At 38.7% G+C, this 12590-nt stretch overlaps 1 protein-coding gene across 1 annotated transcript; it reads left to right on the top strand.

Annotated features, from left to right (window-relative positions):
• Positions 1-8751: 8751 nt before the first annotated feature.
• Positions 8752-10167, top strand: LOC111880793 (oil body-associated protein 2A). The gene is made up of 4 exons (XM_023877206.3): positions 8752-9084; positions 9179-9261; positions 9437-9551; positions 9711-10167. The coding sequence occupies exons 1-4, from the start codon at positions 8799-8801 to the stop codon at positions 9974-9976; spliced, it is 750 nt and encodes a 249-aa protein (XP_023732974.1). The 5' UTR covers positions 8752-8798; the 3' UTR covers positions 9977-10167.
• Positions 10168-12590: the final 2423 nt, after the last annotated feature.

Consider the following 12590-nt stretch of genomic DNA (forward strand, 5'->3'; position numbering starts at 1 on the left):
CAATTCTCGATATACAATAAAGTCAAATATAGGTGGCCCCACCGTGTTCATCTCTTCCAAACAATCTTCAGTTGACGATCTCCTACAACACTGCTGTCTTTTCCGGTCAACACCACCAGTCCGACAACCCACCAACTCAACTTCACCAGTCAACGACTACAGCTACCGGTCCCCGTCAATCACAACCACCGCTGCTCCACAACGCACGTTAGACTCCGACGACCGAAACTCGATTGCCATCTTTGCTCACCCCCACCGCATCCCCCCTGCTGGTCGAAGAACTCCGGTCGCTTAAAGTTGCTCCCTGTCGGAGCACCTGCTATCGCCAGCGCCTTCGATGGCGACCCAGCAAGCTGGCACCGCTGCCTGGAGGAGCAACGAAAACCAAGGCACCACTGGTATCGATCCTTGAACCAAATTTCTCGGTCCGCCGCCGTCAATTAAAACAGGAGCGGCAATGACTGTTACTCTTGCACCGTTCGGCGGCCATCTGCATAGCATACATTCGCCGGATCGACGTTGACAGGAGCCACAGACTCCGATACTTGACCTCAATTCCTTGATCCATCGCCAGCGACCAGATTCAGGGTACCTTCGTTCACCGCTCGCTGTTCCGACCTCCTTTCCCACCGTTGCCTTCCGACGACGAACCACATGGACAGCTGCATCTGGTAGCATGCATCCTTTGCTCAGTTTCTGTGACGGCGGGTACCAATCGACTGGTCCTTTTTTCCGAATCATAACAAAATATGGGGCGTTCCCTAAATCAGTTTTGGGCTGATTATTCAGATGGGCTCCTGAACATGTTATTGGGGCCATAGTTCGAAAATGGGTCACAATATTTAATTTCGACTCTTTTTACATTGGTCTTTATTTTGGATTGGATCAAAAACTTAATGGGCTAATAACCTATAAATGGCCTAACATTTATTGGGCTGTTTTTCTCGTATTGTCTCATATCATTGGGCTGCCAGAATTCATTTATGTTCTTGGGCTATTTCACCAACAGAAAAAATACCCAATTTTACAAAAAAAAAAAAAAAAAAAAAAAAAAAAAAAAAAAAAAAAAACTACTCAGTACTCATGCGCTACATTCCCGCTCAACACAAAATGTTTTCAGAAAATGAGTTGCGATCTGCATCACTCGGACTTTTCAAAAAAAAAGGAGGGGAGAAGAGTAGTACGCTACTACTACTAGTGAAGCATTTCGAAATAGACATCATCAACAGCGTTACGCGGCTATCAGCAGCCATGTTGACCAATCCTGGGAAGTCTTGCTAATCTGATCTCACCATTCATGTTAACCGGTCTCCGCTAGTCTTACTGCCCAACTCTTAGTAGTCGCACAGCTCGACCTTCAACGGCGACACGACCCAGCTCAGCAGCTGGAAAGCCCAACCACCAGCAACTACTTTGTCTGACTCCCAGCAGTCGTGTTGCTTAGCTCTCGCCAACTGTGTTACCCAATTGTGTTAGTACTTGGGTTTCCTAGCTCTTTCCAGCAGCTATGTATCTCGCCTTTCAGCGGCTATACATCCGTCTTCGCCTCCTCTAAAGAAAAAAAGGGGGGAGTGTTGGTATGAAACCATGCATGAGTGATTTCGAAGGGGCAGAGTTAAAGTACATGAAGAGCTGATGTTATGCATGATAGTGCACTCCCGAGGTGATCTTAATATTCCGGGTCGAAAGAGCAACCCCGTTGTTCAACCCTTGGTAGTCTTGTTGCCCAAAAGTCGTGTTGCTCACCTATCGCTAGCAGCTCGTTGCCTGGGCCTCAGCGGCCCTGCTGACCAGTTCCTGACAGCAGTCTCGCTATGCACCTCTTAACAGTAGCTACACTATCAAGCTCTAAGTAGCACTGCCACATAGGTCTCCGCAAACAGCCAAGACAGCGAGGCATCATTTATTAGTACGACTAGCGAGGAAGCAAAGCATCAGGTACCATTCCGCTTTAACCCAAACTGGTCACACGAGCTAGACACATAGATTGTAGGGTGCTACACCCAGTCGTGAGAGGCTCAGTACCCTCGCCTCAAGTCGCTCGGCTTCTCAGCCCCACTCCACTATAGCGGCAAGCACCGCATGCGAGGTTCAGTACCCTCGCCTCGAGTCGCTTGGCTTCTTAGCCCGACTCCACTATAGCGGCAAGCACCGCATGCGAGGTTCAGTACCCTCGCCTTGAGTCGCTTGGCTTCTCATCCCGACTCCATTATAGCGGCACGCTCCGCATGCGAGGTTCAGTACCCCCGCCTCGAGTCGCCTGGCTTCTCAGCCCGACTCCATTATAGCGGCAAGCTCTACATGCGAGGTTCAGTACCCTCGCCTCAAGTCGCCTGGCTTCTCATCCTGACTCCATTATAGCGGCAAGGTCCACATGCAAGGTTCAGTACCCTCGCCCCGAGTCGTTTGGCTTCCCAACCCAGCTCCATTATAGCGGCAAGCTCGGCATGCGAGGTTCAGTACCCTCGCCTCGAGTCGCCTGGCTTCTCAGCCCGACTCCATTATAGCGTCAAGCTCCACATGCGAGGTTAAGTACCCTCGCCTCGAGTCGCCTGGCTTCTCAGCCCGACTCCATTATAGCAAAATGCCCCGATCATTCCATGCGATGCTCTTCTGTGTGATTTATCTACGATCGTCGGCAGCCAAGCCCGATCCATTCCGCGCGATGCTTTCCCACGTGATCGCGGGCAGCCAAGCCCGATCCACTCCGCACGATGCTCTCCCGCGTAACATCTCCCTGATCGTCGGCTGCTAAGCCCAAGCTATCCTCCTAAGTCGCGTATTGTCGCGCACCGTAAATTGCGCATCACAAGCTTATTCCACGACTAACACCATGATCTTGGTGCTTCCCCTCTCACAGCCATCATGATTCTCCTGTGCTCGGACGATCGATGAAGTGTTACCCACATTACAACCTGCTATAGTGAGGATACTCTCCAGCAAGAAGGTCATCCCGACAGCGGCCCTACTACCTACGACCCCACGACACCTCTGTCTCCTGGCTTTCGGAAATGGTCTCGCTGTGTAACCCTACCTGTAGCCTCGTCGCGTACCCCACAACATCTTTGTTTCCTGGCTCTCGGAAATAGTCCCGCTGTGTAACCCCACTTGTAGCCTCGTTGCGTACCCCATAGCATCTCTGTTTCCTGGCTTTCGGAAATGGTCTCGTTGTGTAACCCTACCTGTAGCCTCGTCGCGTACCCCGCAACATCTCTGCTGTCTGGCTCTCGGCAACAGTTTCACTGTATGTTTCCTACCTATAGCCTCATTACATGTTCCTCAAAAATTCTATTGTCTGGTTATCGACAATAGTCTTACTACGTGACCCTCGCTAGCAACCTAGTCGCCCATCTCTCGGAATCTATTCCTCGCCTCCTCTAAGAAAGGGGGGGAATAAGGTTGGTACGCCGCAATGCAGACTATGTAGATGGTTACTGGTGACATCCCATCTCACATGGCTACCTCAACAGTCACGTTGCATAACAGTCTTAGGGACTGAATGGCAAGCTGATGCTTCTTAGCTACCCAGGTCCGACATTCCACCGACATTAGTGTCGCGTAACACCCTTTAGCAGCCTCGGTCCGCATGATCGCAGCAACAGTTACGTTGCATCTCACCGACCGGCTCGCACTCCTTTTAATGAAGGAGTATCAAGTCAACTCAAGCAGCGTTTGGCTCATCGCATAATCCCACGGCTTTCGTGGGCGAGGTTCGGTAATTTCTCTTTATTATTTAAATGCTTTGGTGCTTTATCTAGTCCGATCCGATTGTCAGTAACCCAATCGCATCAGACTAGGGCACTTAACCACGCACAGTTTATTTGCCTATGTCCAGTCCGATGTCATTGGCCGCATACCAATAACATCAGACTGGGGGGACTTGATAAGGTATGGTCCATTAGCATAGCCCAGACTGCTCTAGCACGCCAGCCTAGTCTGGCACGCTCCTGCCAACCTTGCCGGGGACTCCCTTGCCAGCCCCGTTGGGGAATCTCCTGTTGGTTTATCCGACTTAGTCTAGTCCGATGTCATTGGCCGCGTACCAATAACACCAAACTGGGGGGACTTGATGAGATATGGTCCACTGGCGTGGCCTAGACTGCTCTAGCGCGCAAGCTTGGCCTGGCGCGCTCCTGCCAGCCTTGCTTGGCGCTCCCTTTCCAGCCTTGCTGGGGACTCCCTTGCCAGCCCTGCTGGGGACTCTCCTGCCGGCTCGGCCAGGCGCTCCCTTGCCATCCTCTCCTGGTGCACGCCTGCCAGCCCTGCCTGGGGCGCGTCCGACAGCCCCGCCCGGCGCCTCCGGGTGGCCTTGCCCAACTCCTTGCTAGTTGGGCCTGAATGGGGTTGGCCCAAGGCCTGACCTAATTTTCCCCTATATAATGAATAGTACCTCCTCCATGGAGAGAGAGAGAGAGAGAGAGAGAGAGAGAGAGCTTCCCCTAGACTCTTCCCCCATAGCTCAGCCGCCACTATACTCCGGCCGGGTGGCTCAACCGCCACTCGCCACCGCCATACACCACCACTAGCACCAAGATGGTTCTCTCCATCTATGGAGGACCATCTCATATCTTCTAGCTGATCTAACTTGACCGTCGGAGCCCGCTCCCGGGGCACAATCCCTGGGACGGCTCTAACGCGTCTCTCTGATTGTGACTAGCAGATCTCCGCCGCAGCAGAAGACCAGAGGAGCCGTCGGAGGTCCATGTCCCATCACCATCAAATATAGTTTTTCTAACAAAAATAATTTATATTTCATACTAATATGCTGGACTCAGACAAATATATATATATATATATATATATATATATATATATATATATATCAAGGTTGTAAAAATCGCTCGACGTTAGCTAGTCGGTGGACTGAGGTTAAGGAATTAATTGGCTAGGCGGAGATTAATCGGGGACCACTAATTGCTAATTTGTTAGATTTTAAAAAATTAAATAGGACTAATATCATATAAAAGTTCATAAATACCACTAATATCATAACAAAATATGTTGATATGATAAATACAGCACTAATCATATCTCAAATAGTTTCTATTGAGATATTACTTCTTCAAAGTGTTAAAGTTTCATCGGGTTCTACCATATCAGTCATTTTGTATGCATGGATTAATCGCTAGGCGCTCTCTAATCGGTCGAGTAGCGCCTAGGGATTAATCGGAGATTAATTGAGACCTAATCGGGACTTTTACAACATTGATATATATATATATATATATATATATATATATATATATATATATATATATATATATATATATATATATATATATATATATATATATATATATATTGGAATTTTTGTATCAAGTCTACAATTTCAGAAATTTGAAAACTAATTTATGTTTTACTAAAATCTTAAAAAAAAAATTAAAACATAACACATGGAAAATATATATGATAGAATGACATAAAATAACATATTGAATTGAAAATAGTAATTCAACACTTCGAAACATACATTTCACTACTATTGTCAAATACGTATCACAGAAAATCAACCAACATGTTACCAACCAAACAAAGAAAGTTTGTTATCAATATGTTTGATTGTTGAAGGATATAAGAGTAGGGTGGTGGTGGAAATTCCGATTTCTAATTGATCATGTATGCTCACTTTCCGAACTGATATTTCTAACCTATGTCTAGGTTACAGGAAATTCAGTTTAGGATAATCTAAAATGAAACTTGTGTATCTAGGCACAAAAACACAAGTCAAATCGCAGAGAGTTCGGAGTTTCATTTAGAAAATGAAGAGTAGAGAAAAGGGTTTTTTGTATACGTCTCAAAGGAAGAGTCATATATATACATGACAAATTAGGGTTTAATCTTTTAAATTAGTTAGGAGAATCTCGAATTTAATGGTATAATCAATGGTTTCCGAAATTGATGAGATTTGTCAAGTTTACCATATTCACCCACTAGAATTCGGATTTTCCATAACTAATTCAAATTTCTAAAGGCCTTTTGGGGCGCTGCCCTAAACGCTACCAGGGGCTCTGCCCCTTAGACCCCGTTAGGGGAACTGCCCCTAGGACCTTGCAAGGGGACGTGACCCCCGCCTTTCTATCGTATCGGCTTATAATTCTATCTTTTATATGCATATACTCCATATTCACCAAACATATAATATAAAGTACAAACGATAAGCCCCTTAGCTCTCATGTCAATGTCAATTACACAAAATATCAGGTAAAACTAAAATCACCAACAATAACCAACATGTGTGGTTGGTAGTACTATACCAATTTAATAAACTTGGTACGGTAATGGTATTAAATTTTAAATACCACGATATTAGCATACCAACCTATATATATATATATATATATATATATATATATATATATATATATATATATATATATATATATATATATATATATATATATATATATATCAAGTGTTTTTATTGTTTATAATTTTAAAAACATGATATTAGCCATTATGACGTAATTAATAGTTATTACCAAATTAAATTAAGAAACTAAAAAGTTACTTAATAAATTTTTTTAATAACTAAAATAGTTGTTTACTAATTTATATTTGACAAAATTGCAAAAATGGTCCCTGTGGTATGCATTTTTTTGGGGTTTTAATCCAAACCCCGACTTTTGTGGCTTCGTGGTCCTTTTGACCATGTTTGCTTGTGATTTTGGTCCCTTGGAAAACTGAAAAGACTAAAATGCCCTTTCTAATATCATTTTTATGTTTTTTCATTTTAATTTAAAGGAAAAAAGAAAATAGTTAATTAATTTGGCGCTCTCTCTCTCTCTCTCTCACACACACACACACACTATCTCTCTCTCTCTAGTTCTTCAATAGTATACCAGACCTAAAAATTTAACCGTTCCTTCAGAAACCAGTTCTTCATTTTCATTCTTCGATACAATTGTGGTAATCAAACCCAATTATAGCCGCTTTAACTTTAAATCAGACCTCATTTTATACATCTTTCCCTTCTTCTTTCTTCCCCAAACTCAAATACCTAAAATCACTAAACCAACATGAATCTGGTAATCATTTTCAAGATTAAGGAACTTTCAAATACCTAAAATCACTAAACCAACAAGAAGGGACGGGGAAGAAAATGGTACTCACTCTTTCCCTAATTTGATGATTTCTTCTCTCGCAACCACCCTTCTCTCGACTTCGCTATTCTCTCATATCTCGACAGCAAACAACCCATCACATTCGATCTACTTTTGTTACAGGAGATTCTATCACCAGAAAGAGATCACGAAGATGATGACATGCCTTATTCCTCCTCGTCACTCTGATCTGCAAATGGGGTCACAAACAAGCAAACATCATAAACTGGGTTATCTTGTACATATTACAATGGCTAAAGCACAAACATCATAAACTTGTGCCCATTAACTATGTGTGTGTGTAACTTTGAATATTCAAAGTGTTGTTGTAAAGCTTTCATATACAAAACAGGTTCTATGATTGAGATAATGGTTGGTAAGCATCGCTTAGAATATTAAGTTCAAGATATGGGCTAATTTTGGTGTTTAGTATTGTGTGAGGTTTGAAAAACATCATCTGAGTTTCTAATAAACAAGAAAGGGAAGAGTGAAAGTTGGAGTATGAACCTTGATCGATGTGTGTGAGAGAGAGAGAGAGAGAGAAAGAAAGAGCTCTTATTTTTTAAATATTAAAATAATTAAACAAGTATTAAATTTAAAAATAAAATGAAAGAAAAATAGAAAATAAATACACTAAGGGTATTATAGTTATTTTAATTTTCGGAGGGACCAAATACGCAACGGAACTAGCTCAAAAGGACCATCAATCCAAAAAAGTCGGGGTTTGGACCAAAACCCCCAAAAAATGCATACCACAGGGACCATTTTTGCAATTTTGTCTTTATATTACTAAACAAGAAAATTATCTCATGTCGTTTAGTCGTTGATGGTTTTTAACTATTACAACAAAAAAATTAGGAAAAATTGATAATATATCATTACCAAATTGTACATTTATTAGTAGGCAAACAATTTGGTACCAACTATATTTGGTATTGTATTGGTAACAAAAAAAAAAATTTATACCAACTATAATTTATACGATACACAGTTTGAATAAAAATAAACTGATATCGTATCATCTTCAACCCTACATTTCATACATATATATAGATAAAAAAAATGTAGTTATGTTTTGTACAAAGAAAAAAAAACATTATATATCTCTATATTATGATTATTACAAGCATATACTATATAATCTGTTTACATTTCACCAAAAAAAAAAAAAAAAAAAAAAAAAGTGTAGTAATTTTTTATACAAATAAAAAAAAACATTATTTATGTCTATATTATGATATTATTACAAGCATAGACTATATAATCTGTGAAGCTTGAATTCTACATATTTATATAAGAAATCAAATATGAAATATTTTTTAATTTTTTTCTTATTAATATTCTTACTCGTTAAATTAAAAGAATGTCAAAAACCAAAAAAAATAATTAATCAATAAATTCTACGTATCCTTATTTTATAGAAATAAAATATAAAAAATACACAAAGATATTTAGTTTTTCATTACCCTTCACTTTCACTTTGGGTAATCGTGTATATGATACAACCGATTGTTTTTAGAAAGAAAGAATAGTTCATATTGCCGACACGTGCCAGACAATCAGTTTGGCAAAGTCAGCACAAGCACACATGTCATTCCCTTAACATTTCACTGCCTTAATATACATCACATCAAACCGAACCACCTGAAAATCGACTCTAGATCGCTAAATCGGAAAACAATTGTTGCTCCGATCGATATGATGGCTTCAAGCGATAAAGCTCCCGACGTGATGCCAGTGGGCGACGGATCGGTCCCTCCGGGAAAACCCATGACAGTGGGAGATAAAGTTGTCGACAAAAGTGCTGGGATGCTTCAAACTTTGAAACCCATTAAACAAATTAGCCAGCATGTGTGTACCTTCTCCGTCTACAGCCATGACATGAGTCGACAGATCGAGGCTCATCATTACATCACTCGTCTGAATCAAGATTTCCTTCAGTGTGCCGTTTATGATTCCGATGACTCTTCTGCTCGTCTTATTGGTATAAAATTCATGGTTGATTTTTTATAATGTTCAATTCTTGGAATGTTGGTATATTTCCTTTTGAATAATTTTAATGTGTGATATTTGTTTAGGGGTGGAATACATTGTTTCTGATCGAATCTTTGATACTTTACCTACTGATGAACAAAAGCTGTGGCATTCCCATGATCATGAGGTTTTCTTAATTGTTAATTTCTTTGTTCAATATACAAAAAAAACATAAGGAAGATGCTAAATACAATCATTTTGATAGTTTTTGTATACTTTATGTCATTGTGTTAAACATTCTTGAAATAGAAGAAGATGAATGTGTATGTGTCCAGTAATCGAATATTCACTCTCATGTCCAGGTTACATCAGGATTATGGGTAAATCCACGTGTTCCAGAGATGCTTCATAGAACCGAGCTTGAAAATATTGCACATACTTATGGAAAGTTTTGGTGTACTTGGCAAGTAGATAGAGGTAAGACTGATATATCTTTCTTTTTGTTGTTATATATATATCCTCAAACATATGTAGCGTTGTAACATAACAAAGAAATGATCATATATAGGTATAGATGGTGATTCTTTTGTAAAGTGTAAACAATATTATCGTTGACTGATGTTGTTTGGTTTACAGGTGATAGGCTTCCACTTGGTGCACCAGCACTAATGATGTCGCCACAAGTAGTAAATATGGGGGTTGTACAACCGGAGTTAGTCCTTGTGAGGGACAACAAATACAAGATAAAAACCGATGAGCTTAGGAAATCAAGGGCTGATATTCCAGTATCCAAACCTGGGAATGCAAGAGCCTCTGATTTCTGGATGCAGAATGGAAAGGGTTACGCAATTGACATAGAACCTACAGAGATGAAAAGGTTGGAAGGACCAAAGTTCCCATGAATGTTCGTTTTATTTTTGTATTGGTTTAATTAGAGCAAGTTGATGATGTTATGCCATGCTTTTACTTTATATTTCTGCTCATGGGTGAGACGATTAGAGGTTAGAGCAGTGTTTCCATTTCACTTGGATAAATTTTATTAGTCATGTACGTTTTGCATTTCCTTTTATATGGAAATTAAGGATATGCTTTACATGAATCTTGTCGTCTAGTTGGCACTCTAGAGAAACGATGTTGGAATTTATTGGATCAAATGTATGCTAAATATTGAAGGTAAATTGAGTACTTAAAAATAAATGTTATGTGGCTCTAGAAAACTAAAAATAATAAAGGAATTAGGAATGCTATAAGTTTCTACTCTTCACTAAATGAAAGAAACGATAATAACTTGATTTTTTACAAAGCTTGGAAAGTATTTCTATTTATACCCTAACATTCAACTTGAATTCCTACAAAGCTTGGAATCTATTCCTATTTATACCCTAACATTGGTATTATAAAATCATAAGATTTACAACCAAAAATCTTATCTTGAAAATGACATCTTCGTGAAATATTAAAATCTTAAGATTTACAACCAAAAATCTTATCTCGAAAATGACATCTTCGTGAAATATTAAAATCCTAAGATTTACAACCAAAAATCTTATCTTGAAAACGACATCTTGGCAAAATAGAGAAAGTCGTCCTATCTTCTCGCCCACTGCCAGGAAGATTAGATCCTAACGACCGCCAAAAACACTATACCTAAACATACAACTATTATTAAATAGAAATAAATCTCACACAAATCTTCAGTAAACCACCATTATTAAATACACATAAACCCAAACATCCTCACATAAACATGAAAAGTATGGGGACTATCTATTAAAATAGTAGTGAGAGAAGATTATGGACATATTTATTAAAAGAAAGTTATAATTTCATAAAGCTATCTTTTTCTGAAGCAAGAAAATTATCCTTCATACCCTACCAAATCAGTGGTTCAGAAGCTCCACTCCAGAACATATAAAACGCTCACTAATATAGACACACTAAACAAACTTGTAGTGCTAATGAAAAAAAAAAGTTTTAGCCAAATATCCATTTGGACCGACCGATGATTCAATTGTGAGTACTCTGTCAAGTACGAAATGGCTCCTACGCGTTTGGTCCATGTGGTTTGTTTTTCTTGCCCGCTTGACCTGTCTCGTCAATTTAGACATTACCGCTTGGCCTCCACAATTATGTGGTTTGCCACATCAATAGTTGAATGGGCATAAATGTTTAGGTGGCTTGCCAAATGAGCACGTATCATTACGATACCTCTCAGCTTGATCCTTTACATTCTTCCTTGTACACTTGTAATGCGAACAACCCTCTCCCATTCTCCCTCATTCAACCACCATATCAACTATGATTTGAAGAAGAGTTCTTTAAATCAAAGGTAAACTCACTTATTCACATGCATGCCTCCTCACCTCCGATTTTTAGAAGAGTTGAAAAGGAGGTTCAGAAGGCTCAACTAAGGCTCAACTAGGGTTTTCAAAGGACGAGCTCTTCATATCCAAGTAAACACTCACATTTATGTTTGATTTTTTCTTTGTAAACAAGAATATATATGGCAAAAAAATACACTAAACACTTTATATATATATATATATATATATATATATATATATATATATATATATATATATATATATATATATATATATATATGCTTAGGTTATTATATTCAAAGCAATTATTGTGTTATTGTATGTATAAATATGGGCCAAACATTTTACTTATTTTAAGAAACTGATTAATACATATTATTGAATTAAATATAATTGAAAAATACCATCTAGTTTAACTAAAAGGGTATTTTAGTCAATTAACATAGATTTAACAAAGGAAATTTGCATATTTTAACGGATCATATATTCTATTAATTTTAAAAATCCGATTTTACGAATTATAAGGTTTTTAATTCGGACAGAATATGTTTGAGTATATTCAAAAATGAAAAAATTCTTGAACCATAAAATAATAAAAAATATTTTTGAACATATTTTTTGATCATGACTTTAAAAATTTCTTGTAGAATAACAAAATTCTCGAACCATCAATTGAAGAATTAAAACAAAAACTACATTGATTTTTATAGAATATATGTAACAATTGCTAACAATTACATTTATTGTTAAAGAATAAAACTAAAAAAACTTTAAAATCTGGAAAAAAAAACATCAAAATCTAATAAAGACACTACTACATTCTAAAAGAATAATGTTGCTAAGAGGCGTCGTTCAAATTTCGTGGTCCGTTCTTCAAGCATCAGCTTCTATAGAAACAAATCCAATAATAAATTAGTGAGAAAATATCCATATTTTATTCCAACATAATTGAAATTCATGATTCTATTTTGATAGAATTGGAATTCATTTACCAATAATTATATTAAATGGGGGAATTATAACAGAATATGTTCATGATTATCATAAAAAACATTCTTTTCTTATAGAATACTATAAACGAAGAAATACCATTCAGTTGAAGCATTTTAGCGAGCGCTTGGTGTGCATCAAAACAACTTTCAATTTCGGATGAGAAGGTGTTACAGCCGCCGCAATAAGAACCCTAACCATA

The sequence above is a fragment of the Lactuca sativa genome, chromosome 7, assembly GCF_002870075.4.
Source record: "Lactuca sativa cultivar Salinas chromosome 7, Lsat_Salinas_v11, whole genome shotgun sequence".
Classification (NCBI taxonomy): Eukaryota; Viridiplantae; Streptophyta; class Magnoliopsida; order Asterales; family Asteraceae; genus Lactuca; species Lactuca sativa.

Excerpts from the sequence above, each read along its gene's own strand:
- LOC111880793 (XM_023877206.3), top strand. The coding sequence starts at position 8,799 with ATGATGGCTTCAAGCGATAAAGCTCCCGACGTGATGCCAGTGGGCGAC. Across the intron at positions 9,085-9,178 it reads CTCTTCTGCTCGTCTTATTG|GGGTGGAATACATTGTTTCT; the intron begins GTATAAAATTCA and ends ATATTTGTTTAG. Across the intron at positions 9,552-9,710 it reads TACTTGGCAAGTAGATAGAG|GTGATAGGCTTCCACTTGGT; the intron begins GTAAGACTGATA and ends TTTGGTTTACAG.